Source organism: Sciurus carolinensis, chromosome 7, assembly GCF_902686445.1.
Source record: "Sciurus carolinensis chromosome 7, mSciCar1.2, whole genome shotgun sequence".
Lineage (NCBI taxonomy): Eukaryota > Metazoa > Chordata > Mammalia > Rodentia > Sciuridae > Sciurus > Sciurus carolinensis.
In genome coordinates, this window is record NC_062219.1 from 136,237,683 (window position 1) to 136,262,849 (window position 25,167).

At 41.6% G+C, this 25,167-nt stretch overlaps 1 protein-coding gene across 1 annotated transcript in view; it reads left to right on the forward strand.

The window, feature by feature from the left end:
• Window positions 1-313: 313 nt before the first annotated feature.
• The window catches only part of Cdyl (chromodomain Y like), a 183,217-nt gene continuing 158,363 nt past the window's right edge, over window positions 314-25,167 (forward strand). The window contains exon 1 of the mRNA XM_047558651.1: window positions 314-804. Coding sequence (XP_047414607.1) covers window positions 781-804 — 24 coding nt within the window. The 5' untranslated portion in view covers window positions 314-780. The remainder of the gene's footprint in view (window positions 805-25,167) is intronic.

The window sequence follows — 25,167 nt, forward strand, 5'->3', positions numbered from 1 at the left end:
AGCCTTTCTCCTGGGTCCTCGAGGCCCTCGTCCCTCCCTCTCTGGGCCAGCTAGCACCCACGTCTAGGCTGGTCGGTGGGCGGTGCCACCGCTGGGCCGACCCCCACCAGCCGGACTCGGGGAAGCCAGAGCCCCGCCCACCGTCTTGCCACGCCCACCGCTCTCTTGGGCCCCGCCCACCACGCCGGCTCCTCCCCTTCCTGCCGGCTCGCTCCCGGCCGTCAGCCAGCCCGCCCGCCCAGGCCCGGAACGGAGCCCACTGCTCCCCTCGCCCGCCCCGCCCCGCCGCCTCCCGGCCCCTCCCGCCAGGGCGGCCCGAAAACCCGGAGCGCGGGAGCGCGGCTCCGCCGGGCCGGGTGGCCGCACTGGGCATGCTCAGTAGCCAGGGCAGGTTTTTTGGTCGCAAGTAGGAAGCTTTTTGCACTACACCGGAGAGGGGGAGCCGCGGATCCGGCCGCGCCGCCTGCACCGCTGCCGCGCCCGCTTCAGCCCGCCCGGCCCCGCGGCGGGGCGCGATGAGCCCGAGCTCGAGCCCCAGCCGGCCCGCCGGGGAGTGAGCGCGGGGCGCCCAGGGCGCGTTGCGCAGCTGCTCCTGCGCACAACCCCGCCGCCGCCGCCGCCGGCCCGCACTGGCCGCGGAGTGGAGAGGCTCGTCCGTGCACAGCGCCCGGCGCCGGCAGCGGGAGCAGGAAGCGCAGGCCACGCAGGGACCCAACTGAAACAAAGTGTCGGCCGCCCGGTGCCGCGCCCGCCCGCGCGCCCGCAACTCCGCCGCCCACCATGGCTTCCGAGGAGCTGTACGAGGTACCTCCCCTCCCCCCGGACCCTCGGGCCGCCCCCCGTCACCGCCGAGCTGCCCCTCCCCGGCCCGGCCGCTGCCAGCCCGACGGCCCCGCTCCGCCGCCGGCGCCCGCCGCGGCCCCTCCCCCGCCGCGGCCGCAGTTTGCTGGACGGGAAATGTGTGCGAAGGGGACCCCGCGCCACGCTGCTCCGAGGGGCCCGCGGGCGGGTGGGGGTCCTGGAGTTGTCGGGCCGGAGAGGGGTCCCGGCCACGGGGAAGTAGCGCTGACATAAGTGACTTGCTTAGACTGAGCCCAAAGTGTTGCTGGCGTGGGCAATGGGAGTGAAGCCCCTGTTGGCGCTTGGCGGGGTCTGTGGGCGGCGCACGGGGGGTGGTGGTGTTTTTCCTGTCCATTTAATAAAGCATTGGGAGAGGGTTTTGTCTCTGATGTGGGGGGCAGGAGGACCAAGGCATCTGTCTCGACTCTGCTGCTAACTAAAGCGATGCAAAATATCGCACCGAAAATGCTAAACGGTGACCACATGCTTTAATTAGGTTAGGATTGTGGCCAGAGCCAGGAAATTTAAATTTAACGCCGATACACCGTCGCCGCAGAGTTGCACGTAAGAAGGGGGTACAATCAGAAAGATAAGTTATGGGTAGTGGGTTTGCCAGCTTCAACTTCAAGTTTGAGAGTTATCAGTTTGGATCTTTGGGTATGTTTTGTGTGTCTTGATATAACTTCTTGATGTAGTTCAAAGTAGACTTGCTGAGACTACAGAAGCGTGGAAAGCATTCCGTTCTTTTGGATAGATGGTTCTCCTGCTTCACATGTATTTATAAATGCGTCTTTTTAAGAACCTTAAGACTTTTGGATACTCTCTAGAATCACCTTTATGGTGGTTTTAGGGACCTGGTGTTTAGGGACCTGGGTGTAAGCATCTATAACATGTAGAATCCCTTGGCCCTAAAGTGATCCTTCCAAGGTGGTGTCTTCTGTATGTATTTGCTATTGACTTGGAATGGAGCTTTGTTGACTGTGATAGTCTTTAGCAACTTTTTCGTTGCTAAACACAAAAAGCAAGTGTTTGTAAAGTTATCCAGAGGAGACGGCCTTCTGTAGACTAAACAGTAGGTTGTTGCCTGTCCTTACATTGTATGTGGTCAGTGTGCCTTGACTGGTATTGAAAATGTTCCATTCTTTTCAGCCATTTTACATATTAGTTATGTCCTATTGGATTCAAAATGCTATCTTAGATCGTTTGAGGATGATCTGTTCCCAAGAAGCTTCCTTCTAGGAAGGATAGTGTTTTGTGTGGGGAAGGCCCAGAGGTAGAGGCTAGGATGCATGCTTGAGGTTTTACTAGCGACTTTCTGCAGTGGGAAAGTACATAGGATGAAGTAGGAGGGATTTTACTTTCTGTATTAGATCACTTCTGTGTGCACTTCTTGTTGGGTTCCCCATGGTGACTTCACTGGTTCTTTTTTCTCTCAAGTAATCACTCCCATTAGTGTTTGGATGAGAGTAGCACCTTATACGTAAGTTGTATCTGTGTTTAAAACATGAGTCTGAAGACAACATATTCACCACTAGTGCTGCTTTATGAATTACATTTCTTTGTTTATTCTCTACCTTCAAGTTTTCTACTCATTATTTTTCTGGCAGAAATTATTTATAAGTAACAATTTGTACTGTTTTGTGTTCATTCAGCATGTTTATTGAGTGCCATATGGAGGTTTGGTAGGGAGAGATGGAGGTGCGAGAATGTTCACGCCCTCAAGGAGCATCCATTGGGGAAGAAATAAGTACATTGCAAGGAAATGATACGTCTGCACAGTTGAACTTTTGGTTCTGGATTTTATTTTGTTGGATTTTTTTGGGGGGAAAGATGATATGTGTAGTAAATACCTGGCGGTCCCTATCTTTTAGGCTGTTAGTTCTAACTTCTTGTAGTGAGCATTGTGACTATACTAAAAGTTTGAGAACTGGGAGTTGAGAACCAGTTGGCTAGCTATTGAATTCCAACGCTGTTCCTTGGGTAAATTAGCCCTGAATGCCCTGTTTCCTCCTCTCTGAAATTGGGATCAATGCTTCCCTTATAGAGTTGTGAAGTTTAAATGAGAAAATACTTAAAGTATATCCTGTGATTCCCACTGCAAGCCCTTAGTAAGTTGTTAACTGTTATTGCAACTGAGGTTATTATTGTATTGTATTTCCTCACTGAGGCCTGTTTTTGTTTCTAAAGTCATAGAGTCGTATTGTTTTGGTCAAGACAGTCTTATTTGCGGGTCAGTGATGATATGCAACTGTAAGTGAACACTATGGTCTAACAGACTGGGAAGAACACCAAGGTACTTTTCTGGATAGGTCAAGGGACAGAATAGCCATGTTTTTTCCCAGTTGTTCCCAGATGGAAATAAGTTTCCTGTTTGGCCTGAGGTTTCACAGACCTAAGGGAATGTTGACAGATGAGGGAATGCAAAGTCTTTAAGTACGCAGCATGGTAGAAGGATGGGTGGCTAACAACTGCTAAGGTTTTGTCTTTCCACCCAAAAGGAAATAACTATCTCCAACACTTAGTGTGGCCCCTGGTATATGATAATATATCCTAAAGAAGTATTTAAGTGGTTATTTGAACTATGCTTGTGAAGAAAAAAAAAAAAAAAAAGGTAACAGGTCCTGGAAAAGTTGGGGGTTCATCAGTCTTGCAAAATTTGAAGTGCTCTTCTTAGTTGAAGGACAGAATAGCTTGACCTCCTGTGTTGGCAGCAGTGAGGGGAAAACAGGTTTTTGGTTCAGTATGGATCGGAACTTCATATCTTTCACAAAAAGACCAAGCAAGCACCTTTTATTTTAAATTTAAAAACTTACTTTCTTTTTTAAATTAACATACAAAATTGTATGTTTTTATTATGTACAACATAATATTTTGAGCTATATATACATTTGGAATAGCTAAATCATTGTGGAATAACTAAATATGGCTAGTTAATAAAGCTGTCTCTCCATTATTTTTGTAGTGAGACTAGTTAATCTCTACTCTTAGCATTTTTTTAATAATACAGTATGTCATCATTAACTGTAGTCACCATTGCTGTATAATAGATCCCTTGAACTTAGTCCTCCTATCCGACTATAATTATGTATCCTTCCACCTTCATCTCCTCTACCTACCCATCCCTAACTTCTCCAGCCTCACCACTGTCCTGTTCTGAGTTTCTGAGATCAGCCTTTTTAGATCCCACAAATGAGTGAGTTCATGTTGTACTCTTTCTGTGCCTGCCTTATTTTCTTAACATAATGACTCCAGTTTCATCTGTGTTGTCACAAATGACAGAATTTCTTCTTCTTCTTCTTTTTCCTCTTCCTCTTCCTCTTCTTCCTTCTCTTTTTTTATGGCTGAATGGTATTCCTCTGTGTACAGAGACCATATATTCTTCCCTCATTGCTGGACTCAGGTTTGGTCCATGTCTTGTTGTGGTCAATAGTGCTGTAATAAACATGGAGTTCAGATGTTTCCTCAATACTGATTTTGTTTCCTTTGGTTACCTACCCAATAAAGGGATTGCTAGATCATGTGGTAGTTCTGTTTTTAATTTGTTGAGGAACCTGCAAACGTTTTTTCACAAAGTCTTACTAATTTACATTCCTACTAGCAGGGTGCTAAAGTTCCTTTGTGTCCACATCTTTGTTAGCGGTTATTTTTTATTTTTATTTTTTTATAGCCATTGTAACAGGAATTTCATTGTATTATTGATTTGCATTTCCCTGATACTTACTGATATTGAATATTCCTGATATTCCTGTTGGTCTTTTGTGTGCCTTTTGAGAAATGTTTATTCAGGTCTTTTGTTCATTTCTTTCTTTCTTTTCTTTTCTTTTTTTTGTGTGTGTGTTGTTGGGGATCAAACCCAGGGCTTTGTGCTTGTGAGGCAAGCACTCTACCAACTGATCTGTATCCCCAGCCCTGTTCATTTCTTAATAGGTCCCCCCCCCCGACTGCTGTTGAGTTTCTTAAGTATTTTGATTATTAGTCTCTTAACAGATGTACAGTTTGCAAGTATTTTCTTCCATTCTGTAGATTTTCTCTTTGTTTTGTTGATAGTTTCATTTGCTGTGAAGAAACTTGTTAGTTTGTGTAGTAACATTTGTCTATTTTTGCTTTTGTTGCTTATGTTTTTGAGGTCATATCCAAAAAAAAAAATCATTGCACAGAAAAGTGTCTTAGAGCTTTCTTCCTGTGTTTTCTTCTAGTAGTTTTATAGTTTTGGGTCTTACATTTAACTCTTTAGTTCATTTGAGTTGGTTTTTGAATATGGTGAGAGATAAGGGTCAAATATCATTCTCCTGTGTGTAGACATCCAGTTTTCCCAGCACCATTTTTGAAGATACTGTCCTTTCCTCATTGTATGTTCTCAGCACCTTTGTTGAAAATCAGCTGACTATAAATGTTAAAATTTGTTTCTGAGCTTTCCATTTTGTCCTGTTTGTATCTTTTTATGCCAGTACCTTGTACTTTTGTTTACTGTAATTTTGCAATATATTTTGAAGTCAGGTAATGTGATACCTCCAGCTTTGTTCTGTTTGCCCAAGAGTACTTTGGTTATTTGGAATCTTTTGTGGTTCCATGTAGATATTAGGATTGGTTTTCTGTTTCTGTGAAGAAGAATGCTATTGATATTTTGATGGAGATTATATTGAATCTTTATTTAGCTCCCTTTGGGTAGTGTGGACATTTTAATAATATTATTGCTTTCAATTCATGAACATAGGTTATTTTTCCATTTCTTTCACCAGTGTTTTGCAGTTTCCAATAGAAATCTTTCACCTTTTTAAGTTTATTCCTAAGTATTTATTTTATGTTATTGTAGTTATTATAAATGAGATCGTCTGATTGTTTTCTTTTGCAAATAGTTTGTTGTTCGTGCATAGAAATACTACTGATTCTTGTTAGGTTGACTTTGTATCCTGCAACTTTACTAAATTTAACCCTGATGGTTATTTGGGTGAGTCTTTAGGGTTCTGTGTATATTCTGTCTTGGCATTGTGGCATGTACCTGTAGTCCCAGAGACTTGGAAGACTGAGGGGGGAAAAAAAAAAAAAGGACTGGACTGGGGATGTAACTCAGTTGTTAAGATCCCCTGGGCTCAATCCCCAGCATCCTACCACCCTGAACCACCCTCCTCTTCCCGCCACCCCCCAAAAAAGCAAGAATCACATTGTTGGCAAACTGGGACATTCCAATTTGGAAGCCCTTTCTTTATTTTTCTTGTCTAAATGCTCTGGCTAGGATTTCAGTACTGTATTGGGTAGAAGAAGATAGTGGGCATCCTTGTCTTGTTCCAGATCTTAGAGGAAAAGCTTGCATGTTTTCTCTGTTCAGTGTGATGTTAGCTGTTGATTGTGTTGAGGTGCATTCCTTAATTTGTTGAGGTTTTTTGTCATGAAGGAATTTTGAATGTTGAATGCTTTTTCTTCATCTGTTGAAATGATCACATAGTTTTTGTCCTTCATTCTGTTAATGTGATGTATCATGGTATGTCAAACCATCCTCATATCCTGGGATGAATCCCACTTGATTGTGGTGGGTATTCATTGGCTGTCAAATTGGATTTGCTAATATTTTGTTGTGGATTTTTATATCTGTTTTCATCAGGGAAATAAGCCTGTACTTTGCTTTCTTTCTTGTGTTCTTGTGTTTTTGATGTCAGGGCAATACTGACCTCATCATGTGAGTTGGGAAGCATTTCCTCCTTTTCAGTTTTTTGGAAGGATTTGAGAAGGTAATGTTTGTTCTTTTTTAAATGTTTGGTAGAATTTAGATTTGAAGCCTCAGGTTGTGAGCTTTGCTCTGATGGGAGACTTTTATACTGATTCAATCAATGTTTTTATTTCGTCTGTTCAGATTTTCTGTTTCAAATCCAGTAATCTGTATGAGTCCAGGAAGTTGTTTCTTCTAGGTTATCCATTTGTTGACCTGTAATTTTAGTAGTTTTCTTAGGATTCTTTGTATTTCTTTGTATCTGTTGTAATGTTTCTTTTTTTTTTTTTTAACCTCTGATTTTATTTATTTTAAATATTTCCTCTTTCTTAGTCTGAATGTTTGTTGATTTGGTTTATATTTTCCAAAGTCAGTTCATTGTTTCATCAATCTCTTCTATTTTTCTAGTTTCAATTTTGTTATTTCTGTTGTGATCTTTATTGTTTCCTTCATCTTACTGATTTTTGTTCTTGTTTTTCTGGTTTGTTGAGGTACAAGATTTGGTCTTGTTTAAGGTCTTTTTTGATGTGTATTTATTGCTTTTACACTTCCCTCTTGAAACTGCTTTTACTGAATCCCAGAGGTTTTGTTGTTTCCATTTTTGTCCCAAATTTTAAAATTTCCTGATTTCCCCATCGGTTGTTTAGGAGCATGTTTAATTTTCATGTATTTGTGAATTTTCTGAAGTTCCTCCTGTTAATGGTTACCAGTTTTAGACCATTGAGTTCAGGGAAGGTACATATTACGGTTTCAGTTTTCTTAATTGTTAAGACTTCTTTGTGGGCTCTCCTGTATGATCTGCCCTGGAGGATGTTCTATGTGCAGTTGGGAGGAATCTGTATTCTGTTGATGTTGAATGGAATGTTCCATATGTGTCTGTTAGGTCCATTGGGTCTGAAGAGTGCTGTTGCCTTGGTTTAAGTCCAGTGTTGCCTTGTTGATGTTCTGTCTGTTGCTGAAAGTGGGGCTGTTGAAGTACCCCACTACTCTTGTATTGCAGCCTGTTTCTCCCTTCAGATCTGCTAACATTTGTCCTATATGTACTCATAATTGTTACATCCTTGTTGAACTTACATAATTACATAATGTCCTTCTTTGTCTCTTTTTACAGTTTTGATTTAAAGTCTACTTTATCTGATAGAAGCATAGATGCTCCTGCTTTCTTTTGGTTTCCATTTGCAGGGGCTGTCTTTTTCCATCCCTTTACTTTCAGGTCTGTCTTTATATGCCAGGTGAGTCCCTTGTGAGCAATGTGGCCGGACTTATGGTGGTTTGATTCAAGATCTTTTGACTTTACAGTGGTGCCAAAACTGCACACATTCAGTGGAAACTGTACTTTGTATTTTGAATTTGGATTTTTCCTGGGCTGTGGTATGTGGTATGGTCCTCTCGCCACGTGGGGCAGGGCCGTGAGCCACAGTTGCTGGAGCCCCGCAGTCCTCGCTCTGCAGCGTGTGCTGTTGTAAGCCTTGATGTTCTGCAGGTTAGGTGTGTTGGATACATTTTAGACTAAACAATATTTTCAACCTAAAATGAGTTTATCAGGACCTAACTCCATTGTAAATCAGGGAGCACTTGTAGTTGCATTTTTTTTTTTTTTTTTTTTTTTTAATTCACTCAGCCACTCTGCCTTTCTGTTGGAGAGTTCGATCTATTTGCATTCAAGGTAATTATTGAGGGTTAAGACTTACTAATATCATTTCATTAATTGTTCTCTTGTTACGTATGGACCCTTTTTGCTTTTAGTGTCTTTGTGTTTAAGTTATTTTCTATGTTTTGATTCCTTGATTTTCCCCCTATTTATTATAAATTTTCACTTTGTGGTTACCATGAACATATAAAAAGCACTTTATATTTATATCAGGTTATTTTCAGATATTCTTCTTCCAGTTAGGGATTGAACCCAGGATCTTATACATGCTAGGCCAGAGGCTATTACTGAGCCTATACCACCAGCATGATAGGTTATTTTAAACCAATATAGCAACTTAATTTTGCTCAAAAGAGAGTACACTTTTACTCCCTATCCCATATTTAGATTTAAAAAAATTTTTTTGGTACTAGGGATCGAATCCAGGGATACTCTACTACTGAGCCAGTCATTTATTTATTTGTTTATTTACTTACTTATTGTACTGGGGTTTGAACCCAGGGGTGCTTTACCACTAAGCTATATCCCTAGCCCATTTTAAAAATTAATTAATTAATTAATCATCCCGTTAAGTTGCTGAGGGCCTTACTAAGTTGCTGATTCTGTCCTCAAACTTGTGATCTTCCTGCCTCAGCCTCCCAAGTCCCTGGGACAGGTGTGAGCCACTGCACCTGCTCCTCCCCTCCCCCTTTTTCATTTTTTATTTGAGACAGGGTCTCTCTCACTAAGTGGTCGAGTCTGGTCTCAAACTTGGGATCCTCCTGCCTCTACCTCCCAAGTTGCTAGGTTTTACAGTCATGAGCCACCATGCCCATCTCCATATTTTAAATTTTTGATGTCACAGTTTATACCTTTGTATATTGTGTGTCCATTACCAGGCACCCTTAGGTCACATTCTTTATGTCAGGGACCTGATAGGCAGTGTTGTAGTCTTTGCAGGCCATACATCTTCTCTGTAGCTACTTGGCTATGCTGTCAGTGCAGAAGTACAGCCATAAATTGACTCTGTAAGTTAGAACTTAATTTTTATGTGTCATGAAATGCTCCTTTTCTCCCCACTTAAAAATGTCAAAATTGTTCTCAACTCACGGGTTCCACAGAGACAGCCAGTGGGCTGGTTTGGGCCTGCAGGTCATAGGTTGCTAACCCCCTGAACTTTGTCACTGCTAAAATGAGTACAACGATGACTGAAGATTGGTGAGGCTACACGATGTTACCATGTGACTGCAGTTTATAGTTGACAAAATGCTGTGACCAGTTGTGGAGTGATTACTTCAACCAATGGAACATCTTTATCTTCTTCCATCTTTTTTAAAATATAATTTTTATTTTTTTATTTTTTTGTTTTTTTGGGTGCTGGGAATCGAACCCAGGGCCTTGTGCTTGCAAGGCAAGCACTCTTACCGACTGAACTATCTCCCCAGGCCCTTTTTTTTTTTTTAATTTATTTTTATTGTAAACAAATGGGATACATGTTGTTTCTGTTTGTACATGGAGTAACAGTGTACCATTTGCGTAATCATACATTTACATAGGGTAATGATGTTTGATTCATTGTTATTTTTTCCTCCCCCCCCCTCTTTTCCCTTTATACAGTTCCTTCTTCCCCCATTCTTGCCCACCTCCCACCTCCCATTATGTGTCATCATCCGCTTATCAGTGAGATCATTCGCCCTTTGGATTTTTGAGATTGGCTTATCTCACTTAGCATGATATTCTCCAATTTCATCCATTTGCCTGCAAATGCCATAATTTTATTATTCTTTATAGCTGAGTAATATTCCATTGTATATATATACCACAGTTTCTTTATCCATTCATCAATTGAAGGACATCTAGGTTGGTTCCACAGTCTGGCTATTGTGAATTGAGCAGCTATGAACATTGTTGTGGCTGTATCTCTGTGGTATGCTGATTTTAAGTCCTTTGGGTATAGGCCGAGGAGTGGGATAGCTGGGTCAAATGGTGGTTCCATTCCAAGTTTTCTAAGGAGTCTCCACACTGCTTTCCAGAGTGGCTGCACTAATTTGCAGCCCCACCAGCAATGTATGAGTGTACCTTTCTCCCCACATCCTCGCCAACACCTATTGTTGCTTGTATTCTTGATAATCGCCATTCTATTTGGGGTGAGATGGAATCCTAGGGTGGTTTTGATTTGCATTTCTCTTATTACCAGAGATGTTGAACATTTTTCCATATGTTTGTTGATTGCTTGTAGATCTTCTGTGAAGTGTCTGTTCATATCCTTAGCCCATTTGTTGATTGGGTTATTTGTGTTCTTGGTGTAGAGTTTTTTGAGTTCTTTATATATTCTGGAAATTAGTGCTCTATCTGAAGTATGAGTGGCAAAGGTATTCTCCCACTCTGTAGGCTCTCTCTTCGCATTGCTGATAGTTTCCTTTGCTGAGAGAAAGCTATTTAGTTTGAGTCTATCCCAGTTATTGATTCTTGCTTTTATTTCTTGTGCTATGGGAGTCCTGTTAAGGAAGTCTGATCCTAAGCCAACAAGTTGAAGATTTGGACCTACTTTTTCTTCTATAAGATGCAAGGTCTCTGGTCTGATTCCAAGGTCCTTGATCCATTGTGAATTGATTTTTGTGCAGGGTGAGAGATAGGGGGTTAGTTTCATTCTGTTGCATATGGATTTCCAGTTTTCCCAGCACCATTTGTTGAAGAGGCTATCTTTTCTCCATTGCATATTTTTGGCATCTTTGTCTAGTATGAGAAAATTGTATTTATTTGAGTTTGTGTCCGTGTCCTCTATTCTGTACCATTGATCTACCTGTCTCTTTTGGTGCCAATACCATGCCGTTTTTGTTACTATTGCTTTGTAGTATAGTTGAAGTTCTGGTATTGCGATACCCCCTGTTTCACTCTTCCTGCTAAGGATTGCTTTAGCTATTCTGGGTTTCTTATTCTTCCAGGTGAATTTCATGATTGCTTGCTCTATTTCTGTAAGGTACATCATTGGGATTTTAATTGGAATTGCATTGAATCTGTATAGCACTTTTGGTAGTATGGCCATTTTGACAGTATTAATTCTGCCTATCCAAGAACATGGGAGATCTTTCCATCTTCTAAGGTTTTTCTCAATTTCTTTCTTCATTGTTTTGTAGTTTTCATTGTAGAGATCTTTTACCTCTTTGGTTAGATTGATTCCCAAGTATTTTATTTTTTTTTGAGGCTATTGCAAATGGAGTTGTTTTCCTCATTTCCCTTTCAGCTGTTTCGTTGCTTGCCTATAAAAATGCTTTAGATTTATGTGTGCTGATTTTATAGCCTGCTATTTTGCTGAATTCATTGATGAGGTCTAGAAGTTTTTTGGAGGAGGTATTTGGATCCTCTAAATATAAAATCATGTCATCTGCAAATAGTGACAGCTTAAGTTCCTCTTTTCCTTTTTGTATCCCTTTAATTTCTTTGTTCTGCCTAATTGTTCTGGCTAGAGTTTCGAGGACAATGTTGAATAGAAGTGGTGAAAGAGGACATCCCTGTCTTGTTCTCATTTTTAAAGGGAATGGTTTCAGTTTTTCTCCATTAAGAATGATGTTGGCCATGGGCTTAGCATAAATAGCCTTTACAATGTTCAGGTATGTTCCTACTAACCCTATTTTTTCTAGAGTTTTGAGCACGAAGGGGTGTTGTATTTTGTCGAACGCTTTTTCTATGTCAATTGAAATAACCATATGATTCTTATCCTTAAGTCTATTGACATGATGGATTAAGTTTATTGATTTACGGATGTTAAACCATCTTTGCATTCCAGGGATGAACCCCACTTGATCGTGGTGGACAATTTTCTTAATATGTTTTTGGATAACGGTTTGCCAATATTTTGTTAAGGATCTTTGCATCTATATTCATCAAGGATATTGGTCTAAAATTTTCTTTCCTTGGTGTGTCTTTGCCTGGTTTGGGTATGAGGGTGATATTAGCTTCATAGAATGAGTTTGGTAGGATACCCTCCTTTTCTATTTCCTGGAATACTTTGAGAAGTATTGGAATGAGATCTTTGAAGGTCTTGTAGAACTCAGCTGAGAATCCATCTGGTCCTGGGCTTTTCTTGGATGGTAGATTTTTAATGGCTTCTTCTATTTCATTGTTTGATATTGATCTGTTTAAATTGTGATTGTCCTCCTGGTTCAGTTTGGGAGGAGCATATGTCTCTAGAAATTTGTCAATGTCTTCAGTAGTTTCTATTTTGTTGGAATACAGATTTTCAAAGTAGCTTGTCATTATGTTCTGTATCTCAGTGGTGTCTGTCGTGTTATTTCCTTTTTCTTCACGAATTTTGGTAATTTGAGTTTTCTCTCTCCTTCTCTTTGTTAGTTGGCTAAGGGTTTGTCTATTTTGTTTACTTTCTCAAAGAACCAACTTTTTGTTTTGTCAATTTTTTGAATTGTTTCTTTTGTTTCAATTTCATTGATTTCAGCTCTGATTTTAATTATTTCCTGTCTTCTACTACTTTTACTGTTATTCTGGTTCTTTTTCTAGGGCTTTGAGCTGTAATGTTAGGTCATTTAGTTGTTGACTTTTCATTCTTTTTTGGAATGTGCTCCATGCAATGAATTTTCCTCTTAGTACCGCTTTCATAGTGTCCCAGAGATTTTGATATGTTGTATCGTTGTTCTCATTGATCTCTAAGAATTTTTTTATCTCCTCCCTGATGTTTTTTTGTTAGCCATGTTTCATTCAATAGCATATTATTTAGTCTCCAGGTATTGGAGTAATTTCTCTTTTTTATTTTGTCATTGATTTCTACTCTCAGTCCATTATGATCTGATAGAACACAAGGCAGTATCTCTGTTTTTTTCATTTCCTAAGGGCTGCTTTGTGGCATAACATATGGTCTGTTTTCGAGAAGTTTCCATGTGCTGCTGAGAAGTAAGTGAATCCTCTTGTTGATTGATGAAATATTCTGTATATGTCTATTAAATCTAGGTTATTGATTGTGTTATTGCGTTCTATGGTTTCTTTGATTGGTTTTTGTTTGGAAGATCTATCTAGTGGTGACAGCAGTGCATTAAAGTCACCCAGAATTATTGTGTTGTGGTCTATGTGATTCCTGAAATTGAGAAGGATTTGTTGGATGTAGAGGGATGCAGCATTGTGTGGGGCATAAATATTTACTATCGTTATGTCTTCCTGATTTATGGTTCCCTTAAGCAGTATGAAATGTCCTTCTTTATCCATTCTGACTAACTTTGGCTTGAAGTTCACTTTATCTGATATAAGGATGGAAACCCCTGCTTTTTTACTGAGTCCCTGTGCGTGGTAGGTTTTTTTCCATCCTTTCACCTTTAGTCTGTGGATGTCTTTTTCTATGAAATGAGTCTCTTGCAGGCAGCATATTGTTGGGTCTTTCTTTTTAATCCATTCTGCCAGTCTGTGTCTTTTGATTGATGAGTTTAGGCCATTAATGTTCAGGATTATTATTGAAATATGATTTGTATTCCCAGTCATTTGGCTTATTTTTGGTTTTTAAGTTGGCTTGGTTTCTTCTTTGAGTGGTTTTTCTCTAAGGTAGTTCCTCCCTTTGCTGACCTCCATTGTAGTTTTTCATTTCCTCCTCATGGGATATTTTTTGAACATTCTGTAGTGCAGGCTTTCTATTTGTAAATTCTTTTAACTTTTGTTTATCATGGAAGGATTTTATTTCATCTTCAAATCTGAAGGTTAGTTTTGCTGGGTATAGAATTCTTGGTTGGCAACCATGTTCTTTCAGAGCTTGAACTATGTTGTTCCAGATCCTTCTAGCTTTTAGAGTCTGGACTGAGAAGTCTGCTGCTATCCGTATTGGTCTCCCCCTATATGTAATCCGATGCTTTTCTCTCGCGGCCTTCAAAATCCTATCTTTATTTTGAATATTAGGCATTTTCATTATAATGTGCCTTGGTGTGGATCTGTTGTGATTTTGTGCATTTGGTGTTCTGTAAGCCTCTTGTATTTGATTTTCCACTTCATTCTTCAGGTTTGGGAAATTTTCTGATATTATTTCATTGAATAGGTTGTTCATTCCTTTGGTTTGTATCTCTGTGCCTTCCTCAATTCCAATCATGAATTTGGTCTTTTCATGGTGTCCCATAGTTCTTAGAGATTCTATTCATGATTTCTTACCATCTTCTCTGTTTGGGCAACTTTATTTTCAGGATTAAATATTTTGTCTTCATTGTCTGAGGTTCTGTCTTCCAAGTGGTTTATTGTTTATTTGGTTTATTTGGTTTATTGTTTCCTTCATTTCAAGGATTTCCGTTTGGTTTTTTTTGAGAATCTCTATCTCTTTGTTGAAGTGACCTTTTGCTTCCTGCAGGTGCTCTTTCAGCTTATTGGTATTATCATTCATTGCCTGCATTTGCTCTCTTATCTCATCCTTTGCTTCGCAAATTATCTTAATCATGTATAATCTGAAGTCCTTTTCTGACATTTCTTCTAACATACTGTCATTGGATTCTATTACTATAGAATCTAGATTTGTTTGGATCATTTTCTTCCCTTGTTTTTTCATGTTGTTCATGTATCTTCCCCTCTAGCAGTGCAGATCTGGGGTATTGCAGATTTCCCCCTATAGGCTTATAGTGGCCCTATAGGTTTCCAAAACCCTTTCTTTATGGGGAGATCAATATTAGCAGTGCCCAATTCAGACACTATGCAAAACTAGACCAAATAGCCCCTGACAATGAGCTTCAAGTCTCCAGCAGGCGTCTCAGGATGGGATTTGCCCCACCTAAAGATCGGAGCTATGGCTTCCAGGATTATCCAACATGGCCGGTGTGGCTTCGAAATGTGTTGGCAAATGGGGAGCTGCAGCTCAGGGTGTGGCCGTGGTCGGCTGGAGGTCCTGGAGGCAGGGTGCGGTTGGTCAGGCAGGAGTCCTGGAGGTCCCACGTGTCTGGTGTGGTTGCGGGATCCTGGAGGCTGGTTGCAATCAGTCGTTCTGGGGTCCCGGTGATAGGGCACAGTCAGTTGGTCTGGGGGTCCTGGCAGCAGGGAGCAGTCAGTCAATGTGAGGGCCCCAGAGGCAGGGAGTGATCTGTTGGGCTGAGGGATCCTGTAGGTGGGGCTCAGTCAGTCCGGCCAGGGGTCCTATGGGGCCTGGTGGAAGTAAAACTGGAGGAAGCGCCACGTTGAATGTGTGAGTTTTTTTTTTTTTGTACTGGGAATTAAACCAAGGGGTACTTAACCACTGAGCCATATCACTAGCCTTTCTTATTTTTTATTTTGAGGCAAGGCCTCACTAAGTTGCTGAGGCTGGCTTTGAACTTGTGATTTTCCTGGAGCCTCGCCCTTCCGAGCTGCTGGGATTATAGGCGTGTGCCACTACACCCAGCTCTTCTTGCATTCTTAGAGAAGAAAAACCAAACAAATCACCCAACTTTCACTCCTTATAACCAACCCTATTTTTCTTCTTTGAGAGTTGGGATTTCATATCAAAGTGCCACTAAATTGATTATATCCCCAAAGAAAACTGAGATAAAGAGGACCTTACTTTATCCAGTGGTCAAATATACTGGGCATGTTAGTAGTGGGTTTCTTTTTTTCTTTTTTAAATAATGTTGCTGGTGGCATTTCATTTTATTTTGGTTCATAATATTTATTAGTTATGAGCAAAATTAAACTATTGAATGTTTCATATCTATGACTGACTAGCAGGCACACTTTAAGTTTTACAAAGCATGGTGTCCCCCACCCGCCACTCCAAGAATAAGGGGAAACTATCCACAGCTTTTGAGTATGGCGAATATACCATGCACATGAACAGGTTGTGTGTACATGCAGATGTGCATGTTTGTATTTATGACAGAGTTGGAAATTGTATGTGCATATGGTTGTATCAATGAAGTAGCACCAAGAAAAATACATTCATAGAGTGAAAAACAATAACCTTGGTGTTGTGATCACCAGAATCGGGTAAAGGAGGTGAGTTATTTGGCTTCTAGAATTGAGCTGTGGTCAGTGAAGTCAAATGTGTATGTGTGCTTTGAAACTTCCTGGATTATCTCGAATGATCTTCATCTTGTGAATTGCTGAGAAAATTTATTCATTTGCCTAAACAAGTGTGTGAAGACATCTCATGTGCTGTTCATTTAAATTTGCTTTACTCTTGGTACAGAACAAGTTTTGTTCTTTTCTTATAGTGCTAAGCATTCATTGACATTTCCTCATGCTCTGTGTTTGTTTGTTTGTTTGGGGGGAGCTTATCCATTCAGCCACATCTACAGAGTACATTTTCAGGGTGTATAGGCAACACTTCATTTGTAGTGTTCTGGTTTGTTGTTTCGACTGTCTGTGATACACAAAGCCAGTCCCAAAATTAGGCAAAGTTTTGTAAATCCTAAGTTATAGTTTTTCTATTTTGTGTGCTCATTAGTGGAACAAGATCATCAGGGACGTCTTTTTAAAATATAGATTATTAGGTCCAGACCATTATATTGCAGTTTCACTATTTGGATGGAGACTGAACTCTATGTTTCAGGAAACTTTTTTTTTTTTTTTTCCCTAGAAAGCAGGGAAAGGGACTGGGGCTGTAGCTCAGTTGGTAGAGTGCTTGTCGTCAAGCATAAGGCCCTGGGTTCAATCCCCATCACTGCAAATAAAAAAGAATAGAATGCAGGAAGAATTTAGGAACTTTTAGACTCCAACTTTCTTTGTTTTGGACACCTAGGCTCCAAGTGGAGGTGGAGAGAGCAGGGGTTCAGCCTAGGAGAGGAGGAGCTCAGTGGCAGGCCAATACTGGCCCTTTTTTGGAGGCTCTTGCTGGCTATTAACTGCAGCCATTGCAGGAAAGGGAGCACTGAGCACCTGAGGTAGTTGACGCAGGGTGTTGCAGTTCTGTTTGTGTCTTCTTTGTGTGGTCTCACGTTTGCTGGATGGAGTGTGGGTGCTTTAGCTAGGCATCTTTTTGTGGTCATTATTTTCTGCAGTTCAGAATATTGCAAGAGTTGCATGAGTGTTCAGTTACTTCATTGTAAGAGTGAGTTACTTCAGCATGCTTTGTGCCAGTCCTTTTACACTTAATTTGTCACGCGCTTTTCTTCACAGGACAACTTCTTACTCTGCCATCTCTCACTTACCCTGATTCTCTTCAACTTTTCAAGCTGGGCAAGGCTTGGGGGTTCGTGTTCTCCAGGGAGTCTGGGAAAGGTCTACTGAATTTGAATGGAAAGTTGTACAGATATTTATGAACATTTTTCTGAGACTATCAGGAGCTTTCTTGTGATTCTCAGAGGGATCTAGGATCCCAGAGCAAGTATTAAATTGCTCTTAAGACCCTTGAAAGCTGTTGACTTTCGGTCTCGGAATGTAGCTCAGTGGTGAGGCCTTGGGTTCGATCTCCAGTTCTGGTGGGGTGTGCTGATGGACACATGGCAACACACTTAACTTTGTTTGCTCTTTATGGACCACTTTGACATTATTTTTGGTCAAACTCATTTATGCTCTAGCCACAGTCTATCTACTCTATCCTAAAACCATATTAAAACATTGCTAATTGGGTTCAGAAGTTGTTTCCTATTTCCAGTTTAAAAGCAGATGTTCTTAAAATTGCATGTACAATAAAATCTAAAGTGAATCAATGTTTAACATCACTTCCGATGATACAAGGACTTTAGAATCTTAAAACTCTTATTCGTCCCTCAACTTACTACTATTTTCCAGTATCTTATTATGTCATAAAATAGAAAATCATTTCTTACAGATGGTGTTGTTTAGTTTTATACTTATATCTTTACCAGTTTTCTTTAATCATTAATCTTATTTCTCAAAACTTCCTTTTCTCCCTTAAGTATGTCTCTTAGAGATCTCTTTAGTAAAAGACAGCGGATGAAAGAGTCTAGTTTTTTGGTTATCTGGAAATTTTTTATTTGGCCCTCATTTTTGAACGATAGGATTGTATTTCCTGTAAAGCCAGTTTATTTGGCATTTTGAAGATACGACTCTGTTGTCCTCTGACCCCTGTTGTTCTTGAGGAACTTGTCAGTGTCAGTGTAGTTGCTTTGCCGGTCTGTCTTCTGTCTCTGGTTGCTTTTGAGATCACCTCTTTTGACTTTGGTGTTCTTTACTTTGACCACAGTGTATCTTGTGGTTTTCTTTTTGTAAATAAGCGTGGTGGTGATGTGCTTCTTTGAATTTCAAAGACTGCTTCAAAGATTTGTGTGTTCCGTGTTAAGAGGCTGCTCTCTTCTGTACTCTCTTTGAATTCCAAGTTGGCATGTATTGCATCTTCTCTTCACTCCTCCCTGTTGCTTACCTCCTCATTTCCCTCTCCTTTTTTCCCCCCTCATTTTTGAATTTATTCCTCTTTCTGTGTATGTACAAAAGTCATTGTTCTGTTTTGCCACCTTTTTGTGAGATGCATTCTAGGTATTTCTTTCACTCTAGGTTTTAGATCAAATGAGTGGTGCTTAATTTGCTATTTAATTCATCTGTTGCATTTTTAATTTCAAAAATTAATGTGTTTTACTTCTAATATTCTGGTATTGTTTCTCCCACCCGATCTGTTGCTAGCCTCTTCAGCCTTTGGTGTTTATTCACTTTCATGAGTGGTGGAGTTGGGGGGATTATGAAGGCACTTGGATATTTCTCTTGCTTTCTGCAAGCCCAAAAAAGTATAAGAATTGTAGTTTTTTAATCATTGAGTTATTTTGTAGTGGGTGGCCCTCAGGAAACCTTTTTTTTTTTTTTAAATTCTTGTTTCTGTTTTTGTTTGTGACCAGAAACTAAAGACGCTTTCTTGACTTGGAATTTGTGATTTACCTACTGATATTGAAAAAGCAATTAAGGCATAAAGTAGATTCATGGGTACTGTTTATGAAAGTGGGTATCGTAGTTATTAAACAGTTGATTCTGAAGCAGAATGACCTCGTTGTGACAATTTTGATGTTTAAGCATATTAGCTCTCTCTTTTCTTCCCTTGAGATTGTCTTGTTCAGTTGGCGTGGGTTGTTCACACCTACATTCCTTCTCCTGTACCTGTGAGCCTCATTTCTCCAATAAGTGGGAGGTTCCCCAGCCTCCCAGCCTCAGTGCCCATTTCCCTTCAGAACCACAGCTCTCTGCCAGGGGAACTCCCACTCCAATTCTGTGGGACCAGTTCACCCTTCGTTTCACACTGTATCTTTTAGTGTTCATTTGCTTACATGTTATTTTTTCTAAGTGTGATGCCTTGTGTCCTTTCTTTTGGAATGGTGGACTACATGTGTGCTTTGTGGTGTATCTAGTGCCAAGTCTGAAGATTTGACTGCAGTAGTCAGTCAGTCATTGCTAACTTTTAGCTCAAATATGAATGTGATTACAGTGGCTAGAGCTGCATTGTTTGAAGTTTTACCTTACTTGTCAGAATCATGCGTGTAGTTATCTCATTTGGAGATACCCTACAAAATGTCTTAGAGGCAAACTAGAATTCTAAATTTGATGCAAATAATTTGAAGAAGGAAATGGTGTTCCTAGAAAGAGAATTTGGAATTTTAGCATTGAAATGGATTTTATATTTAAAAAACAAATGGGTTTTACACTTCCATTGGTGTACAGTATGTGTGTGGGGTGTCATCTAACAACAGTGCAGAGTAGTTGGAGAAGTTAGCTTCAGTATATTTAGGGAAATGTTTTTATACTTTGTCTGATTTCCATTTGTAACAGGCTCTGCTGTGTGCATTTTTCTAGAGGATGGTAGTTGCCTAGCACTTGCTTGTTGCAGGTCATGAATATTCTTTGGTTAAAATGTACCCATTTTTCACCAGTAGTTTACTGTAAGATTTCAGAGCCTCACAAAGCTGCACAGAAGCCTCTCTTATTTTGATATGTAACTAATCTGGCCAACTCAGCTATTTAGTATACATGAGAACTGGGACCAAAAAAGAAAAACCCAATCTTAATTTATGAAAAAGGCATCACATCCCATGGACTTTGGTCAGCTCCGCATCTGTCTCTCCCTTGGAGACTGTTTTGGGCATAATGTGTTTGGACTTAACTGGCTTTGTTAGCAGGTTAAAAAAGGATGTTTGGTGAGGAACGCGGATCTGCTAAAGATGGGTAAACTAACGTTAGTAAGTTTGTTTATGAAGTCTGCCAAAGAGGGCAGCTGGAGGTGGTCTCTCCAGGCTCTGAGGAAGCAGTCTCCTGCTGGTCCTGAGCTCCACACTGCATGGGAAGGGCAGGCCTATCCAGAGAAGCGGCATGTGTTGAAAGAACTACCAAGAATGGCTTGAAAGGTTTGGGTATGTAAGTGACAAAACTGATTTTACTTCTATGGTATGTGTTCTACAGTTGCCACCCAAGTTCTGAGAGCAGAGGAGAGTGAGCAGATATGCTCACCAGGCGTTGGAGGTGGGGTTGGGGGAGGGGTGAGTGGCCACCACAAGCTTGACCTGTTTGCTTGGCCTGTCATTCTAAAACTGTTGTGATGCTTACAATGTACTCCATAGACTTTGGGGGGAGGTCTGATAGTAAATGTTTCAAGAACGTGTGCTGGCCAAGTCTTCTCCACAAGTCTTTCCCATGTTGCTGTTTGAGGAAGATGAGGCATGGGTTAGTGGCTTCATGGAACCCGTGGTCTCCTGCTCTGTGAGTGTACTTGGTTTAAGAAGCAGGGACTTATTGCGTTATCTTCCGGAGCAATGCTAGGTGAAGGAAGTAGATTTGGTGATATTGTAAATGAAAAGATTCGAGTCATTAAAAAAAAAAATCTTGTTTTTTTTTTTTTTTTTTTTTTTGGTGCTGGGGTTCGAACCCAGTGCCTTGTACTTACAAAGCAAGCACTCTACCGACTGAGCTACCTCCCCAGCCCAAAAAAATCTTGTTTTGATAATTGTTTTTCAGTGAAGTTTAAAGACACTTGTTTTCCGTCTAAAACCACCTCCTGGGTGTTTGGGAGGTAAGGTGCACCGGCTGTTCTCTCACGTCTGCCTGTCGCATCTCTGAACTCGAAAGAGTAATGCTGCTGCTGCATGGAGTACAGTCAGCCGTGGGAGCCTCGATGGGGTCGCTGTTGGCAGGGGGGCCGATCTGCTCCACAGTGCCCCCTTCCACAAATTAGACCTAGGTTCCCACAGAAGCTCTTTGTCTTTCAAAGAGCTGCCGTCTGTATCTGCAGTGTTCTCCAGTGGCGCATGTATTAAAAGCTTGGTTGCCTGCCTGTGGCACTATTGGGAAGAAGTGGAATCTTTAGAAGGTGGAACCTAGTGGGAGGAAGTGAGGTCCTTGGGGCTGTGCCCTTGAAGAAATCCCTTTCTTGGGACCCTAGCCCCATCCTCTCTCTGCTTCTGGGCTGCCATAAGTTGAACAGCTTTGGTCCATCATGTGCTGTCTGCCGTGCCGTTTGCCTCATCATAGGCCCCAAAACAGTGAAGTCAGCCAATTACAGACTGAAAAAACTTTTCCCTCTTTCAAGTTGATTGTATCAGATATTTTGTTATCGCAACAGAAAGCTGACCAAACGCCATGGAGTCTCCATCATCATCCCCTCTCTCCCTCCTGGACCCATGTTCAGCTCTGGTACCTCTAGGTCTTTTGTGAATTTGAGCTTCATCCTGTTCTGACTCGACCCTGACCCTGCACTTATTCATTATCTCACTGAGGGCTGGCCTGGAAACTAGGATACTGACTGCCCACTTGTGTTTATCTAGCTTTTCATCTGTACAGTCCAGAGGGAAACTGAGGTGGAGCCTGGCCTCTCAGCCAGCAGGACTGCCCCAGTCCTCAGCTCCCTGCTCACCTCTTATATGCAGATGAACTTCTGAGCCTAAAGCAAGAGGTAGTGCCCCTCTGAAGGATGGAAAAGGTGTGTGTGTGTGTGTGTGTGTGTGTGTGTGTGTGTGGGTTGCAACTAAAAGATGGTTTGCTGTTTGCTTTGTTGAGTACAGTGGTACTTACCCACAGGGGCCACGCTGCAAGAGTTCCGGCGGATGCTGAACTGTGGATGGTGCAGACGCTCGCATGCTGTGTGTTTTCCAGTTCGTGCTGTAATGCTCCCCCACAGGTCCAGGTGTTGAAGGCTTGGCCACCATCTTAGTGCTGTTGGGAGGTGGTGGAACCTCTAAGAGGTGTGGCTATTGGGAGGTCTTCAGGTCATGCAGGGTGTGCCCTTGAAGGAGTTGTGGGACCCTGGTTCACCCTGAGGTAAACAGTTGGCTCTAATAGACACTCCTGCCAGCATGTGCAGCCATTGGCCTGAAGCATAAACTGAAATCTCCAAAACTGTGAGGCAAAATAAACCTTTCTTCTTTGATTATCTCAGGTATTTTGCTACAGAAATGGAGCTGACTCATACAAATACATACTATGATATTTAATTTATAAATTGAGCATAGTAAGAGATGAACTGTAATAACAAAATAGAAAAATTATAGCAATAATCTCTAATAAAAGTTAAGCAAATGTGTTCTCCCAATTTATCTGTTTCTCTCTCAAAAATTCTTTTGTACTTTTACCTTTCTCTTAAAGGAAACATTGTACAGCTTCCTACTGGTGTAACTTAGTTGCCTGCATTACTACTCTTGTACCACTTGGGACCACTAAGTAAAATAAGGATTACTTGAACATAAACACTGTGATACTGTGACAGAGGATCTGATAACTGAGACAGTTGTCAAGTGACTGTGGGGCAGGTGTAGTGTATACAGCGTGGATATGCTGGACAAAGGCATGATTCATTTCCTAGGTAGGATGGAGTGGGATGGTGTGAGATTTCATCATGCTATTCAGGAAGGTGTGCAATTTAAAATTTATGACTTGTTTATTTCTGGAATTTTCCATTTAATATTTTCAGATTGCAGTTGCCTACAGTTAACTGAGACCACAGAAAGTAAGACTGTATGGGAACCATAAATACAGGGAGTGGGCACTACTGTCTGTTGTCTCAGTAACGTTTCCTCCAGAATTATTTGGCATGCCATCCTTCAATGAGATTTTGCTCATAAATGAGTCTTTTGAGGATGTCTCGATTCAGCTGATAGATAGCATGTGAATATATATTTCTCAGGGAGACACTCCTTCCTAGGTAGCTCCAAGTTGGGCTGCTTAAAAACGACGAGTTTGCAGTGATGGTGTAGAGTAAGTTTAAATGATCCTGTTGACGTATGCGGGTATGCGTGGGTGGGAGGAGGTTGAGTTTTGAGACCAGAAACCTGATCAGTCAGTAGAAGAGACCTGGGCAGATCTGGGCAGCTCCCCTTCCCCTTTGTCAGGGAGAGGGCCTGGGAAAAAGGTGGGGAAGGGTTGCTGTAAAATCAAGCCGCTTAGTTATAAATGGAAACCTAAAACTTGAGGGTCCTTGTCTTGGGCCCCCTGTGGCTAACTTTGGCACTGGAGGAACGAGGGTGAACTATTGGTTTGTAGTGGAGCAGTCTCCCCCTTTGAAGAAAAGTACTCTGAAGACTTTGAAAAGGACACATCAGAGCAAATAAGGACATTCTGGTGCCCTGAGATGGGTCAGGGAACTCCTGTGCACACCCTGAAACTGCAGCAAAAGATTGGAATGTCCCTTTGTTTTCCTGAGCTGGGTGGGAACTAAGGTAGCTCGGAAATTCCCATCCTCACTGGGCGTCGCCAGTGCCCTTCTCGAGTCAGACCTGGGGGATTTTCATCTAAGCCTGACCCCGTCCACCCGTGCTTCTCTGGACTTGATCTGCTAGCCAGCTCCCTTCCCACCTCTCCTGTTAGGACATGGCTGACTTCACCTTTCTGCTCTCCTGGGACAAAGGGTTGTTGCCACTGTCTGCTCTGCATCTCTGGGACAGCCTCCTGCAGGAACCGTCCCCCAAGGTGATGTGATGTGAGCTGGAGGCCTCCCGCCCTTTTTCAGTGTGCGGGCCACCTTCCAACAGGAGTGGAGGGGCCCCAGGCACTTCTGCCTTCCTCCTTTGACTGGTGGACAGGTAAGCGTACTGCCGCATTTAGAAGCTGTGCTTTCCGGGTGCATCTTCTCCCTCAAAGCATCCTGAGGAAGGGAAAGATGGGGCCAGACACCTAGCCATGCACACCGCCAGCCCTCCGGAGCCCGTCAGGCCACACCAGCCTCGCTTCTGCTTCCCCTTCCAGGCATCTCTCCCAAGCCCAGAGGGCCAACTCTAGTGATTGAAGCTAAAGCACCAGTGCTTCCTCAGGACACCGGTCCTTTAGGAACTCTGTCAGCATTGGATTAGCTTTTGAAGGCCAGTGTGTATTGGAAGCTCCTGTCACTGAAAATTATTACAAGAAGATCAATTATTGAACTAGGAGAGTTTTCCAAATTCCTCACTTTTGTTTTCTTTAGCTCTCTGACATTACTGAGTTTACCCATGAAATTAGCTAGTGAGGGTAACTGGGGAGGGCACTTCCAGGTCCTGGAGTAGCAGTCTCTTCTCCTGGTCCCACACAGCGTGGGAAGGACATGTTTGTGTGAAGAAAAGGCATGTGTTGAAAGGGCTATCAAGAATGGCTTTAAAGTTTTGGCATGTGATAAAATTAAGTTTACTTTCATGGCTCGCTCTCCAGTCTCCCAAGGGGGCATGTTTGACCCTGTCCCATTCTGGTCAGGGGAAATGAGCAGGGTATAGCTGTCTCCTCCCCCTCGCCTCCTGTCACTCTTCTCACACACCCCGGTTTTGAGCCTTGTCCCCTTTATAAGTGCTCCACCTTGTGATATGGAAGTAAACCATTCAAAAACCTGGATTCCGGCTTTGTGAAAAAATCAGGTGAACAATAAGATCTGTCTTTCTAAAACAAATCAACTTTCAAACTAAACTAAGCTACTCTTTGGGTGTTTGTCCCACTTCCCTGTAGGTTCTTTGTCCTTAGTGGAAAAAGGATTTCTCTTTCCTGCTATATACCATCAGTTTAGGGCATACCATCCTACCAAGTTTTTGCTTTTTTTTTTTGTAAACAATCAATACCGATACAAAAGAACCCAAAAATAGAGAAAGACTGACTTTCTAGTTACCTATTTTTGATGTGTATGAGCAAGAACCTATTTTCTGTTTCATTAAGCATCCTGTGTTTG